Source organism: Lycorma delicatula, chromosome 4 (assembly GCF_047948215.1).
Source record: "Lycorma delicatula isolate Av1 chromosome 4, ASM4794821v1, whole genome shotgun sequence".
Lineage (NCBI taxonomy): Eukaryota > Metazoa > Arthropoda > Insecta > Hemiptera > Fulgoridae > Lycorma > Lycorma delicatula.
Window position 1 is genome coordinate 40,875,009 of NC_134458.1, and position 12,787 is coordinate 40,887,795.

At 32.6% G+C, this 12,787-nt stretch overlaps 1 protein-coding gene across 2 annotated transcripts in view; it reads right to left on the bottom strand.

Moving 5' to 3' along the window:
• The window catches only part of LOC142323312 (synaptic vesicle 2-related protein), a 64,026-nt gene that overhangs the window by 17,487 nt on the left and 33,752 nt on the right, over nt 1-12,787 (bottom strand). For both annotated transcript variants that reach the window (XM_075362791.1, XM_075362789.1), the window contains 3 exons: nt 11,723-11,925; nt 10,955-11,066; nt 1,880-1,964 (listed from right to left, as the gene is read on the bottom strand). In XM_075362791.1, the coding sequence (XP_075218906.1) occupies nt 1,880-1,964; nt 10,955-11,066; nt 11,723-11,925 (400 nt within the window). The remainder of the gene's footprint in view (nt 1-1,879; nt 1,965-10,954; nt 11,067-11,722; nt 11,926-12,787) is intronic.

Here is a 12,787-nt window from a genome sequence, read left to right on the forward strand (position 1 = left end):
TAAAATTTCAATTGAGGAGATTCAAGAAGAAACACAGAACGTGCTTTGAACACTTACACCTTCAGACTTCCAGGGATGCATGGAATCATTTGAAAAACGCTGGGATCACTGTGTCAATGCCCAAGCGGATTACTTTGAAGGAGACAGTGGAAATTATAAGTTATGGTAAGCTATTTTATTTTTATGGTAAAATTCCCCTAACTTTTGGGTAGCACCTCGTATGTGCACATATGTTATGTGTATATAACAGCATCAATTGTTTACATCATGAACAGGCTTATTATCTTCTGTTTATTACTTTTGCCAACAATAAATTTTATTTTCAATGGATGATCAGAATAATAAAATATGGTTTCAGTTTAAAAAAAGGAAATGAAATTTAAATATATATTTTAACTTGGTGTTAGTAACATAAGATCATTCATGCTTTGTACTTGGTGACATGACAATATACTAATACTGTGCACATAGAAAAAATAAACTATACTAGGCAATTAAATTTTACCAATAAATAAACTTTGTTTCTGAAATAAAACATGCAGTTTTAAAAGTGTCATACTTATTAGTCCTTAGTTATTTAATAAATAAACTCATGAACAGGTGAAGAATCAAAGAGATATTAGGGAAATTCAGTGTAGATGTAATAAATTGATTTAAAATTTTAGTGCTAGTGCCTGCATCAAATTTGGATAGCTAGAGTGTAAATTTAAGAAATAATATGAAATAGATATGGTTATGTTATTTCTTTTAACTTAAAAATAAATAAAAAATTGTTATAAATCATATATGTGTGTGTGTGTTTTATGGTATTATGATAAGATTATAGTAAAATTTAAGATTTTTTATGTCTTTCACTTATTTACAAAAACCTTCAAATCCATGGTAAATTCTTTAAGTATTCCCTTTAACTCCTTTATTATTAAAAGGGTATGGATATTTTAACAAACTGCTATGCACCTAGGTAATGGAAAGTTTTTTTTTCAAACTTCTAACACTCCTGAACAACATACACAACAAGGCTGAAACTTTGCTAACATAATGAACAAAAATACACCAGAATATGTTTTGAAGGAAATTTTGTTTCTGTGGTAAGTTACATGGACTTAAAATCAACTTATGTGAAAAGCGTAGTAAAGTTTTGATATTTTTTTCTTTATTAACAACTGGTAAATAACCTGATTGTTTTATTAGAAATACTGCACAAAAATTAAGAGCAAAGAGCAAGTTTTAAAATAAGCCATGAGCCCATTTTTTATAAATTTTCAGTGAATACACAGATGGCCTCATCTTCTTACTACAGGCTATAGTTTTTAATACTGAACACGTGTACATTATTATGTATTCACTGATGCGATCATATAAAAAATGTTGAACCTTTTAAATGCATTTTTAAGCAAACATTTTAAATCATTAATTACAAGTAAAATACTATAGGGTGATTTTATATATATATATATATTATAGTCTATTCAATTTATCACTTTAATAAACATGTCAAAGTGTGATGGATTTTTAAAAATCTATAATTTATAAATACTGTATAAACAATTATTTATTATTGTATATTAAACGCTACAGAATTTAACAATTAATTGAAAACTATCACTATCACTGTACTTTACTAAATCAGAGCGTAATAAATAAAATATGATATTCTCTCTTGTGTTAGTTAAAATGGCCTAACACATATGAGATAATAAATAAGTGTTTGATTTAATAATATACATATAACTTATATCTATTATAAGTTATATGTGATATAATTATTACCATAAACAAAAATAACAGAATTATTTGTTACTTTATGAAATGGATTATAATCGGCGGCAACTACACGTGTCAAGTTCTAAAATATTCAGTTATAAAATTCAATACTTACTTCAGGAGTGTAAACATATGCCGCTTGAAAGACTCCAGCAATAATTCCTCTTGCAAGAAACAATGTAACAGTTAAAAAGGCACGGCTGAAAACAAACAACTTTAGTTTCGCTATTATAATATATGTAAATATAAGCAGCTCCAATGTAAGTATATAAAAAATGTTATTAATTTAAAAAAAAAAAATCACTTTTTTTTTTTAATAAGTGCTTAGACAGCTAATAGGGTAACACATTACTAAAAAAAGGTAATACTTTACGCAAAATGTCATTATGATTGTCATAAAATGAGGCCTCAAGAGTAGACTCAGATCACTATGTAGTCAAAATTAAAATTAAATTAAATTTATTCCCCAAAGAAAGCAACAAAACCAAGCCTCTAAAACTAAAAGAAAAATGAACTCTACCCAACTAATCAAGAATGAAAATTACCAAAAAGCAACAGAAAAAATAACAATCACAGTTAAACTCTGAGATCTAGTCGACAACCTTAAACAAACCACAGAAGAATTAGCCCCAATAAAATCCCGTAAAAAACATCAATGGTGGAACAGCAAATGTGACAAAACAGTCGAGAAAAGACATCAAGCATCAAGGCTATTTCATCATTCCCAAAAATCAGAAACATTCTTCCAAAATCTGGTAAAACAAAGAAAAGAAACCACCCAAACCCTAAGGAGAATAAAAAGACAACACCATAATGACACATTAAAGTCAATAGAAGAATTCAATAAAACACAATCGAGAGACTACTAGAAAACCTTCAAAAATCAGCTCCAAAGATACAAACCCCCAGTGATACTAATAAAGAATGAAAACAGTAAACAGGCTCATAACAATAAAGACAATGCAGAAATCCTAGCTAAATATTTCAACAAACTCCTAAATTGCGAAGAACCTACAGAATTCCTAAACTTCAACACCACCACCAAAAAACATCAACCCTCACACAATAAAAAAAGCCTACACAGCGCTGGGTAAGATGAAGAATTACAAAGCAGCAGGTGAAGATCAGACTTTTGTAGAGATCTGGAAACATGCACGAAGATCAGCAAAAATTACCCTTCAACAGCTTGTCAACAACTAGATCAAAGAACTACCAGAATGCTGGACAGCCCTCATCCATTTGCTACACAAACAGGGGACAAAACAGACCCTAACAATTACAGGGGAATCTCACTTCTTGATACAACATACAAACTTCTTTCAAGAACCATCCTCAACAGAATTGATCCACAACTAGAGAAAGAACTAGGAGAACACCAGGGAGGTTTCAGACCCTGGAGAAGCTGTCCAGACCAGATTATGAATCTCAAGCTAATAATGGATTACAACAAGAGAAGAAACAGATGGGGTGATAACATTTGTGTATGTCAAGAAAGCTTATGACTGCATCCACAGAGAATCCCTACTAAAAATTCTAAGACACCTAGGACTACATATCAAATATATAAACATGATAAAACTGACCCTCACCAAAACTGTCAAAGTTAAAATTTAAAGGCGAGTTCTCAGAACCTTTTGAGATCAAAACAGGACTCTGCCAAGGCGATAAGCTCTCACCGCTATAATTCAACTGCACTCTAGAAATGGTAATGAGACTCAAAAATTGCCCCCAAAAGTAAAAATAAGAAGAGAAATCAAAACAAACTGTCTTGGTTTCACCAACGACTTGGCACTACTAGCAAACAACATCAACGAAGTTAAATCACAGATATTAGAACTTCAAAACATTGCAAATAAACTTGGCCTCAAAAATTTCATTCAAAAAGTCAGAAATTATGTCCCAAAACCAACACAATTAAACGAAGTAAAGATAAACGGTTATAAAATCAAAATAGTAACCCAATTTAAATACCTCGAAGAAATAGTAACAAACAATCTAAATGATAAAAACCTCGATCCAGATAAGAAGAAACAAACTAACTAAAGCTTAAAAATTAACATGGTAAACTTACAATAAAAAATGCCTATAAATAAATGTAAAAATAAGACACTACAACACAGTTATAAAACCAGAAGTCACTTATGTAGCAAAAACACTCTTCCACCTGAACAAACAATCAAAGACAGACAGACTTCAGAAAATCGAAAAAAGAATCAGAAGAACCTGCATCAATAAAACGTACCAGAAAAACGGGCAGTGGTATATTGTGCCCAACATAGTCATGTACAAAGAATTAGAACCCATCACTAATACCATGTGTAAGAGGAGACTAGGATTCTTTAGACATGAGGATGCAAGATTCAAAGCTTCTGAAACAGCCAGTACAGTACAATCTCAACTCAAAAAACACCAAGACATGATGCAGATGGATCAGAGAAGTAGAGAAGTAGCAGAAGAGCTGAAGGAAATTGGCCTTACACCAGTAAACATCACAGTTAAGATAAAATTAAACAAAAACACTCACTTCACACTTATAAGAAAAAAACTTGCAACATGAACATTTTCAACAGCAGAAAGGGCACAAAGATTGGAACATATGAAAAAGTACTGGGAGAATGGAAGGCCCAAACAGGCCCACTGAAGAGACTTGGATAATGGACTGACTAAAGTGATCATATGCGATCATAAAAGAATAATAAATATGAGGCGTATATTTTTTTGTATACTTTTACTTCTTTTAGCTTAAAATCACCATAAATAAATATAGTACAAAAAATAGTGAATATATACCCTTCTTATCTCATTTACTAAATAAAAAATGTTTGATGCAAAATAAAAAAAATTAAATAAATGAATAAAGACACAAAATTAGACACTAGAAATAGAATTGAAATTGGTGAAAAACCAGGTTATGTGGCAAAGAAGGCTGGACCGTTGTATTCAGCTGTTGCAATAATTATGAACTGATCAAAGAAGATAATTATGACAGTTAAAAACCACATATAAATGTCTTAAATGAGTAACTTAACAGAAGTAGCACTATAGAAAAAATTCATAAGAGAGAATAGCATTATAAATTCTTAGGTTTGCATTGACAATATGAATAACAAACATGAAAGTCAGCTGCTAAATGATAAATAAAATAAAACCTTAATTAAGTTTATTTAATTCTTTAAAAATCAAAAGAGAAATTTTGCTGCATCTTGTCGGTAGCTAGAAAAACTAAAAAAAGAATGATCTAAAATTTATAGTTTACACTTAACAGATGAGGTGGCTTGTCCCTCACCTATTCAACAGCAAGAGATTTTCAAGAATTGTTAAAAAACCATAATTAAACAAGAAGAATACTCTCCATGTTTGTGTCTTCAATTTGATGAAAGTGGATTATTAGGTAAACAGATACCAATCAAATTTCTCATTTCATAAGCAACAAAAGTATTCAGTTTTAAGGCAGAATAGGATATTCAATTTAATTACTAAGTACAAACACATCTGGAGATTTGAAATTCAAACCAATTCTAGTTTATCTCTAGTAAATTCATCATGTCACAAAAGGTTTCTCCAAACTGAATTTACCTATAAACTGCAAATCCAACAGAAAAGTCTGGGTAAGTCTGAGTATACTCAAAATAAATTCATTAATCATTTCTGTACTGCTGTACATACAATGATAGCATTAATAAAATAATTTAGAACAGAAGACTTTATTATTGAGAGGTAATCAACCACGTAATCCTCAACATCTTAGTGAACTTCAAACACACATTTCAGTAAAGGGACCTTTTGCCACTCAACATAATACCCATTGTGCAGCTATGGACCAGGCAATATACTGGCACTCAAAGAATGAATAATCTGGTGCAAATTTTCTTAATCAATCAGTACTGTTAACATTCAAAAGTGTCAACAAAAAATGTTTGAAGAATTATAATATTACAAATATTTTATTTATTTAAATATTTATACAATTACGTAAAACATATTTGTAGGGAATATTAGGAATGGGGAGAATGATTCAAGTCTTCATTTTAATTAGTATCAAAAGTCAAATCTTTTAACATATATTATTACACATACGAGGTGCGACAATAAAGTAATGAGACTGATTTTTCTTTGCAAGATGAGGCAACCCTGCAGCTTGCGTAGGCACACCATCTTTGACCTTGGTCTATAAGCTACTTCTAGTCCAAGCGGCACATTGATGCAACTGCTCAGTCGTGAGTTGTGCTGTAATAAGTGAACACGTGTTTGTCTCTCGTCACAGAAATGAAACCGCAAAATATTGCGCAACAGTATGCCATTTCTTTTTGCGTTAAATTGGGTGAAAACGCGACGACAACTTATGGTAAGCTTCAGAAGGCTTTAGGAGAGGTGGTTATGTCAAGAGCTCAAGTTTTTCAGTGGCATAAAATTTTTAGTGAAGGCAGAACGAACATTGAAGATGAAGACCGCAGTGGACGACCATCGGACAGATGTCAACTTGACCAGGGTGGGGTGCTGAAATCGTACGATCTGATCGAAGATTATCCGTGAAAATGATTGCAGAAGAACTCAACATCAATTGAGAAATGGTTCATCTAATATTAACTGAAGATCTTGGTATGAGAAAGATTTGTGCAAAAATGGTCCCCAAAAATCTCACACAACAGCGAGAAACACGGAAAAATGTGGCAGCCGATCTGTTAGAGCAAATGGAATCAATCCAGATTTGTTGAGCCGTGTTATCACTGGTGATGAAGGTTGGTTTTTTCAATACAATCCAGAGACAAAACGCCTAAGTTTGCAATGGTGCTCAAAGGGATCACCCAGACCAAAAAAAAGCTTGCATGTCAAAGTCAAATGCATGCTTGTGTGCTTCTTCGTTTCCAAGCGAATTGTTCATAAAGAGTGGGTGCCTCCTGGACAAACTGTTAACCAATATTTCTACAAAGAAATTTTAGAAAGACTTCGTAAACGAGTTCTTCGTGTCCGTGCCAACATTGCTGATAATTGGATTCTGCATCACGATAATGCGCCATCCCATACTGCTCTATCAGTACAGCAATTTTTAACCTCAAAACAAATTTCAGTACTACCACAGCCACCTTATTCACCAGATATTGCTCCGTGCGACTTTTTTCTATTTCCAAGAGTCAAAATGGCGGTCAAGGGACACCATTTTGAAACAACACAAGATGTCCAAAAAGCTGTGACGAGGGACACAAACACGTGTTCACTTATAACAGCACAACTCACGACTGAGCAGTTGCATCAATGTGCTGCTTGGACTAGAAGTAGCTTATAGACCAAGGTTAAAGATGGTGTGCCTACGCAAGCTGCAGGAAATCTTGCAAAGAAAAATCAGTCTCATTACTTTATTGTCTAACTTAATATTGTCGGATGGAAACAGTAGCAGCTCTGATGTCAGCAGGAGCACAGTATACGTACATGCTGATACAAGCATCACTGCTTGATCAGTTACATAAACTGAGAGTGGTGTGGCACTGCGGCTCCACCACTCTCAGGCTCCAATAAAAGTGCATGCACGAGAGTGAATTTTTAATTCATCGTCGGACACCACCTGGAGAAGACCAAGAAGAAGAAAAAGAAGACAGAAGAAGTTCCCTGGCTGCCTCAATATGGGACCTCCCAGTGGACACCAACATCGCTGCTGGAGCAGGAGGCTTGGCTGGTCCGCCAAGGGAGCTGCTGGATGCAGATGCTAGCTTCTTGCTCCAGCTCACCAGGCTTCAATTGCCCTGGCTGGCAGACTCGCTCAAGGAGAAGTGCCTCACCCATGCTGGCAAAAGACGACCGACGCCAATCCGACACTGCAGGGCTCTGGTGGCCACCACTGCTGTAGTGGAAGCCCGATCTGATTTCAATGGACAAGCTGCAACTCTCCGACTTTGCCAGAGACCAGCTTCTGGACCCAATAGCTCTTCTCAGAGCTAAAGCAAAAAACGGCCCTTTTCAGGGGTACCACAAAGTTATAAATTACAAGCCATCGAAGCCATTCAACAACAGCATTTCTTAGAGTTATAAATTATAACAAACCGTCAATGCCAATCGATGACAAAAACGACCCTTTTCAGGGCTACCACAAGGTTATAAATTACAACGAGCTGTCGAAGCCAATTGACGACAACAGCCCTTCTCAGGGCTACTACAAGGTTATAAAGTGCCATATGCTACCGAATCCATTCAGCGACAATATAAATAATTTAAAAAATTAATCATTGACTTTTATTTGAATATAGAAAGAAATTAGAAGCAAAAGAAGTCATTCAGAGTCACTTTTTTTAACACATATGAACATAATACAATAGTTCCTAAAATAATGTTGCAGAATTCAACGCCAACAAAAAAAAGTGACCAAATATAAAACAAATCAGTACAAGAGATAGTGCTACTTTTATAAACAATCCCAGGATCGGTTGACACCTGCTCTATAAGCTTAACGATTCTCAGTGATCTCTTCAGTCAAGTGCTGGCTATGCAGTAGGGTCCTCAATTTTCTAATGTATTAGGGTCAATGTATTTCGATTCAGTCTGTCGCGTCATTTTATTAAAAAAAAAAAAAAAAAAAAAAAAAAAAATTGATTACATATTTATACAACTTTTCTTCTTCAAGCCTTAGCAATACTGCATTATTAGACACTGCCTACCGATGGGATTTTCATCATTTTTCAATATAATATTTCAAATGGCATTATCTTCTACTCTGCCTCCCTGAGTGTAATAACACTTTCCATGCAAAGAGCTTAACATGTTATTTTTTAAGGTGTTTGTTAATACTATTAATGTCAAAAACATCAAGCTTGTTGTTAAAAGCAGACTATGCTACTTACAACTTCTCTGAGCTTTGACCAGATGTTATTCTGCATCAATGATAGTTGAAAGAGATCACACTCTCTATTCATCATGCTGTATGCTCGAGTATTATGCCTGGTTACAACTGTGATTTTAGTTTCTGCTTCAATGTTGTTAATGTAGTAATAACTCTTAAGTATTAACTCCATCTCCTGTGACGTTGTAAACATGGTTTAGGTCTTGTTCACTTGGCCAATTAAGTGAGATTATCAGCAAACTATGTCACACCTACTTTTTCCCCTAAAGACACACTCTTCCTATTTCACCAGCCTTCAGTGAGAGGTTGGTTGGGGTACTAATTATAATCATGCTGTTTTTAAGCAAAATTCCATGAGATTTATGATGCATGGCTAGTTAAGCTAATTGTTCTGTATTCTTTACATTTATCTGCTCCTGCTTTCTTTGGTATAATGACTATAACACTCTTTTTGAAGTCTGACGGAACTTCCCTTTTTCATAAATATGATATACCAGTTTGTATAACCTATCAACCGTTTCCTCACCTGCACTGCGCAGTAATTCTACAGGTATTCCGTCTATTCCAGGAGCCTTCCTGCCATTCAAATCTTTTAATGCTCTCTTAAATTCAGATCTCAGTATTGTTTCTCCCCTTTCATCCTCTTCGACTTCCTCTTCTTCCTCTATAACACAATTTTCTAGATCATTTCCTCCCTATAACTCTTCAATATATTCTACTCACTTATCGACTTTGCCTTTTGTATTATATATCAGTATACCATCTTTGTTTAACACATTATTAGATTTTAATTTATGTACCCTAAAATTATCCTTAACTTTCCTGTATGCTCCGTCTATTTTACCAATGTTCATTTCTCTTTCCACTTCTGAACACTTTTCTTTAATCTACTCTTCTTTCGCTACTTTGCACTTCCTGTTTATAGTATTTCTTAATTGTCGATAGTTCCTCTTTCTTCATCACTAGCATTCTTATATTTTCTACGTTCATCCATCAGCTGCAATATATCGTTTGAAACCCAAGGTTTTCTACCAGTTCTCTTTATTCCGCCTAAATTCGCTTCTGCTGATTTAAGAATTTCCTTTTTAACATTCTCCCATTCTTCTTCTACATTTTCTACCTTATATTTTTTACTCTGAACTCTTGCGATATCCTCCTCAAAAATCTGCTTTACCTCATCTTCCTCAAGTTTCTCTAAATTCCACCAATTCATCTGACACCTTTTCTTCAGGTTTTTAAACCACAATCTACATTTCATTAACTCTAAATTATGGTCGCTATCAATGTCTGATCCAGGGTAAGTTTTACAGTCGACGAGTTGATTTCTAAATCTTTGCTTAACCATGCTATAATCTATCTTATACCTCGCAGTAGCACCTGGCTTTTTCCATGTGTATATTCTTCTATTATGATTTTTAAACTGTGTATTACTGTGTATTAATTATACTTTGTCCAAAACTCTATAAGTCGGTCCCCTCTTTCATTCCTTTTGCCCAGCCCGTATTCACCCACTATATTTCCTTCCTTGCCCTTTCCAATGCTTGCATTTCAATCTCCAACTATTATTAAATTTTCATCTCCTTTTATGTGTTTAATTGCTTCGTCAAAATTGCTTCATTTTTTATCTAGGATGGAATAATTCTAATACACTATTCATAATAATAGCAACATTATAATCATGGTAGATAACTTGTAAAATATAAAAGATTACTGCTAATCACAAAATTATCATTAAGATTGTCAACAAGATTATCATTAATGATGATCTTACTATACCCTCTATAAAAAATGAAAAAGAAAAATATAATTAATAATTCATTATGAATTATTGGAAAATTATAAATATGTATGTCAAAGAAATTTTTGGAAACTTCTTGTCATCAGTTTTTTACTGTAATTTTAACATTCTTATGACAGGACTGATGTAACCAAGAACTTTACTATGATGTATTTCTTTATCTAAAGTTCAAAGTCATGATCACAGATTCTTAGTCAAAAGTTTTCTGTGTCCTCATCAACACTTTTGAAATACTTTTCATCTTTGGAATACATTTTGATTTTTAGTCGAAATTTGCATAATGCAGTGCTCTTTTATATAACTGATAAATCAATAAGATTGATCCACGCTTCCGACTGATATGCCTTTCACAACTACCTAGTATTGTGCAAGTTATCCATCAATGAAGGACAGATATGCAGACAGACTGCTTTAAAAATTTTTATTACTGTTCCTTAGTTTTTGTCTATTTTTCACTATGAGAAAAATCTCAAGCACAAACAAAATATTAAATTTTTGAATAGCCCTTGAATACAGTAAAAAATTAAAAAAAAAACAGAATATTTACAATTAATAAAACTTACTTTTTTGTACAAACAAACAGCAAAGCAATACAGCCTGAAAATATAACAAACTGCACAGCCATAGTGTGTTTACGACCAAAACGTTCTATAACAAATATAGTAGCAAAAATACCTGAAACAAATTTAAGTTAAATTAATGAGAATTATTTCAAAAATACCCAATCACTTTAAAAAAAAATAAAAATGATTCAATATTTTAATTTTACAACACAGAATTAGTAAAAATCAATAAAAGCTGGAGAATGTGTACAAAACACTAAATATAATTGAAAATAATTAACTGTGATTGACATTAATAAAGCTACTTACTTTTGTAATAACTCAAATGGAAAATGACAGTAACTTGGTCACTTCAATTAAGTACATTAAACAAAAATTGCTACAAAACAATCGATGGTAATGAGTCCATACGACCAAGAACCTTTAAATCACCTTTAGCTTCTATCTAAAGAATAGTAATTTCAGCAAGCTTTACTTAATAATTTTTCAAAACGGGTGGTTATTCTTCTTAAAATATTTATCAACTGCTTCCACTACTTACAAACAGAAATTGGAAAAAGGCAGATTGCATCCTTGTCACTTATCTCTTTATTCTGAAGATTACTTTTCATTACTTTCTGCTCATAGCAACCAAATATTTATGTCACAAATATCACAGCTTTACAGCTGTGTAATTTCTATTTAGGTTAGAAATACATGCATGCAAATTATTACATGCACTTCAAGTTTTTATAATTACTAAATGCAAATAAAAAATAATAAACATACCAGGGAATTCAGCTAATGTTGTCCAAAGAAGATCCATATAATCCTGTGTATTAAGCTGGCGACAATCAGCAGTACATGTTTCAACTGGTTGTAACAAGCCAGCATCAATCCCCTGTTCGATACCAGAACAACGTGTTTCTGATACTTCAAATAACTCAGTTGTCATTAAAACAACACCGTAATAACAAAATGAACATGCAGTCCTAAATAACACAAAAATAAATAAATAAAATACTTATTCATATATTACGAAATGTAAACAGTTTTAAATTTTACAACTCATTCAGTGTACTGGTTTAATTGGGCTCTTCTTTAATCAACACATTTCACAAGAATTCTTAAGAAACATTAATCCTTCAAAAAATATGAGTAATCGGTTCTAAATAAATTAATAATCTGCTGTCAAAAGAAAGTACAAAGTAGTGTCATCACACTAACAGTAATTTTTTTCTACAATGAGTGTTTCACAATACTTTTTTTCTCTAATCAGACATAATTTTCTGTTTTCAAGAGATTATGTATGTGTGTGCTGACCTCACACTTTACTTCTGGAATATTCCTTCCTTCAAATGCTGCTTCCTTCTCTACACAGAGAGGTTAGAAGTTTAGTCCTACAGCTAATTAATATATAACCACTTTGGCTTTTTTGCTACTTTAGTTTCATCAACAAAGATCTTACATCTTACATTTTCATCAACAAAGACAATCACCTTACAGCACAGCAGCTGGCACCACTTTCAACACAATAATAAAATTTACAACATTTATCAAATAAATTCATAGAAATTCTATTGAAAATATTTCAATAGAAATAGAAATATTTATTTCTATTGAAAAATAATATAATAAAAATGTAATTAAAACTGATTACACTGGCAAATTAGAAAAAAACATTTTCAGAACAGGTACACCAATAATTGAATTTTAATATATTTTGAATGTTGAATCTGAAAATCAAGTCAGTTTTCTCTCTATCTTCTTCACTTTTTTGTTATACACCCTTCAGTATTGCTAAATAATATTAAATTCTGGAAGTGACAAAGTTTATAGGAATAATAAATTTTG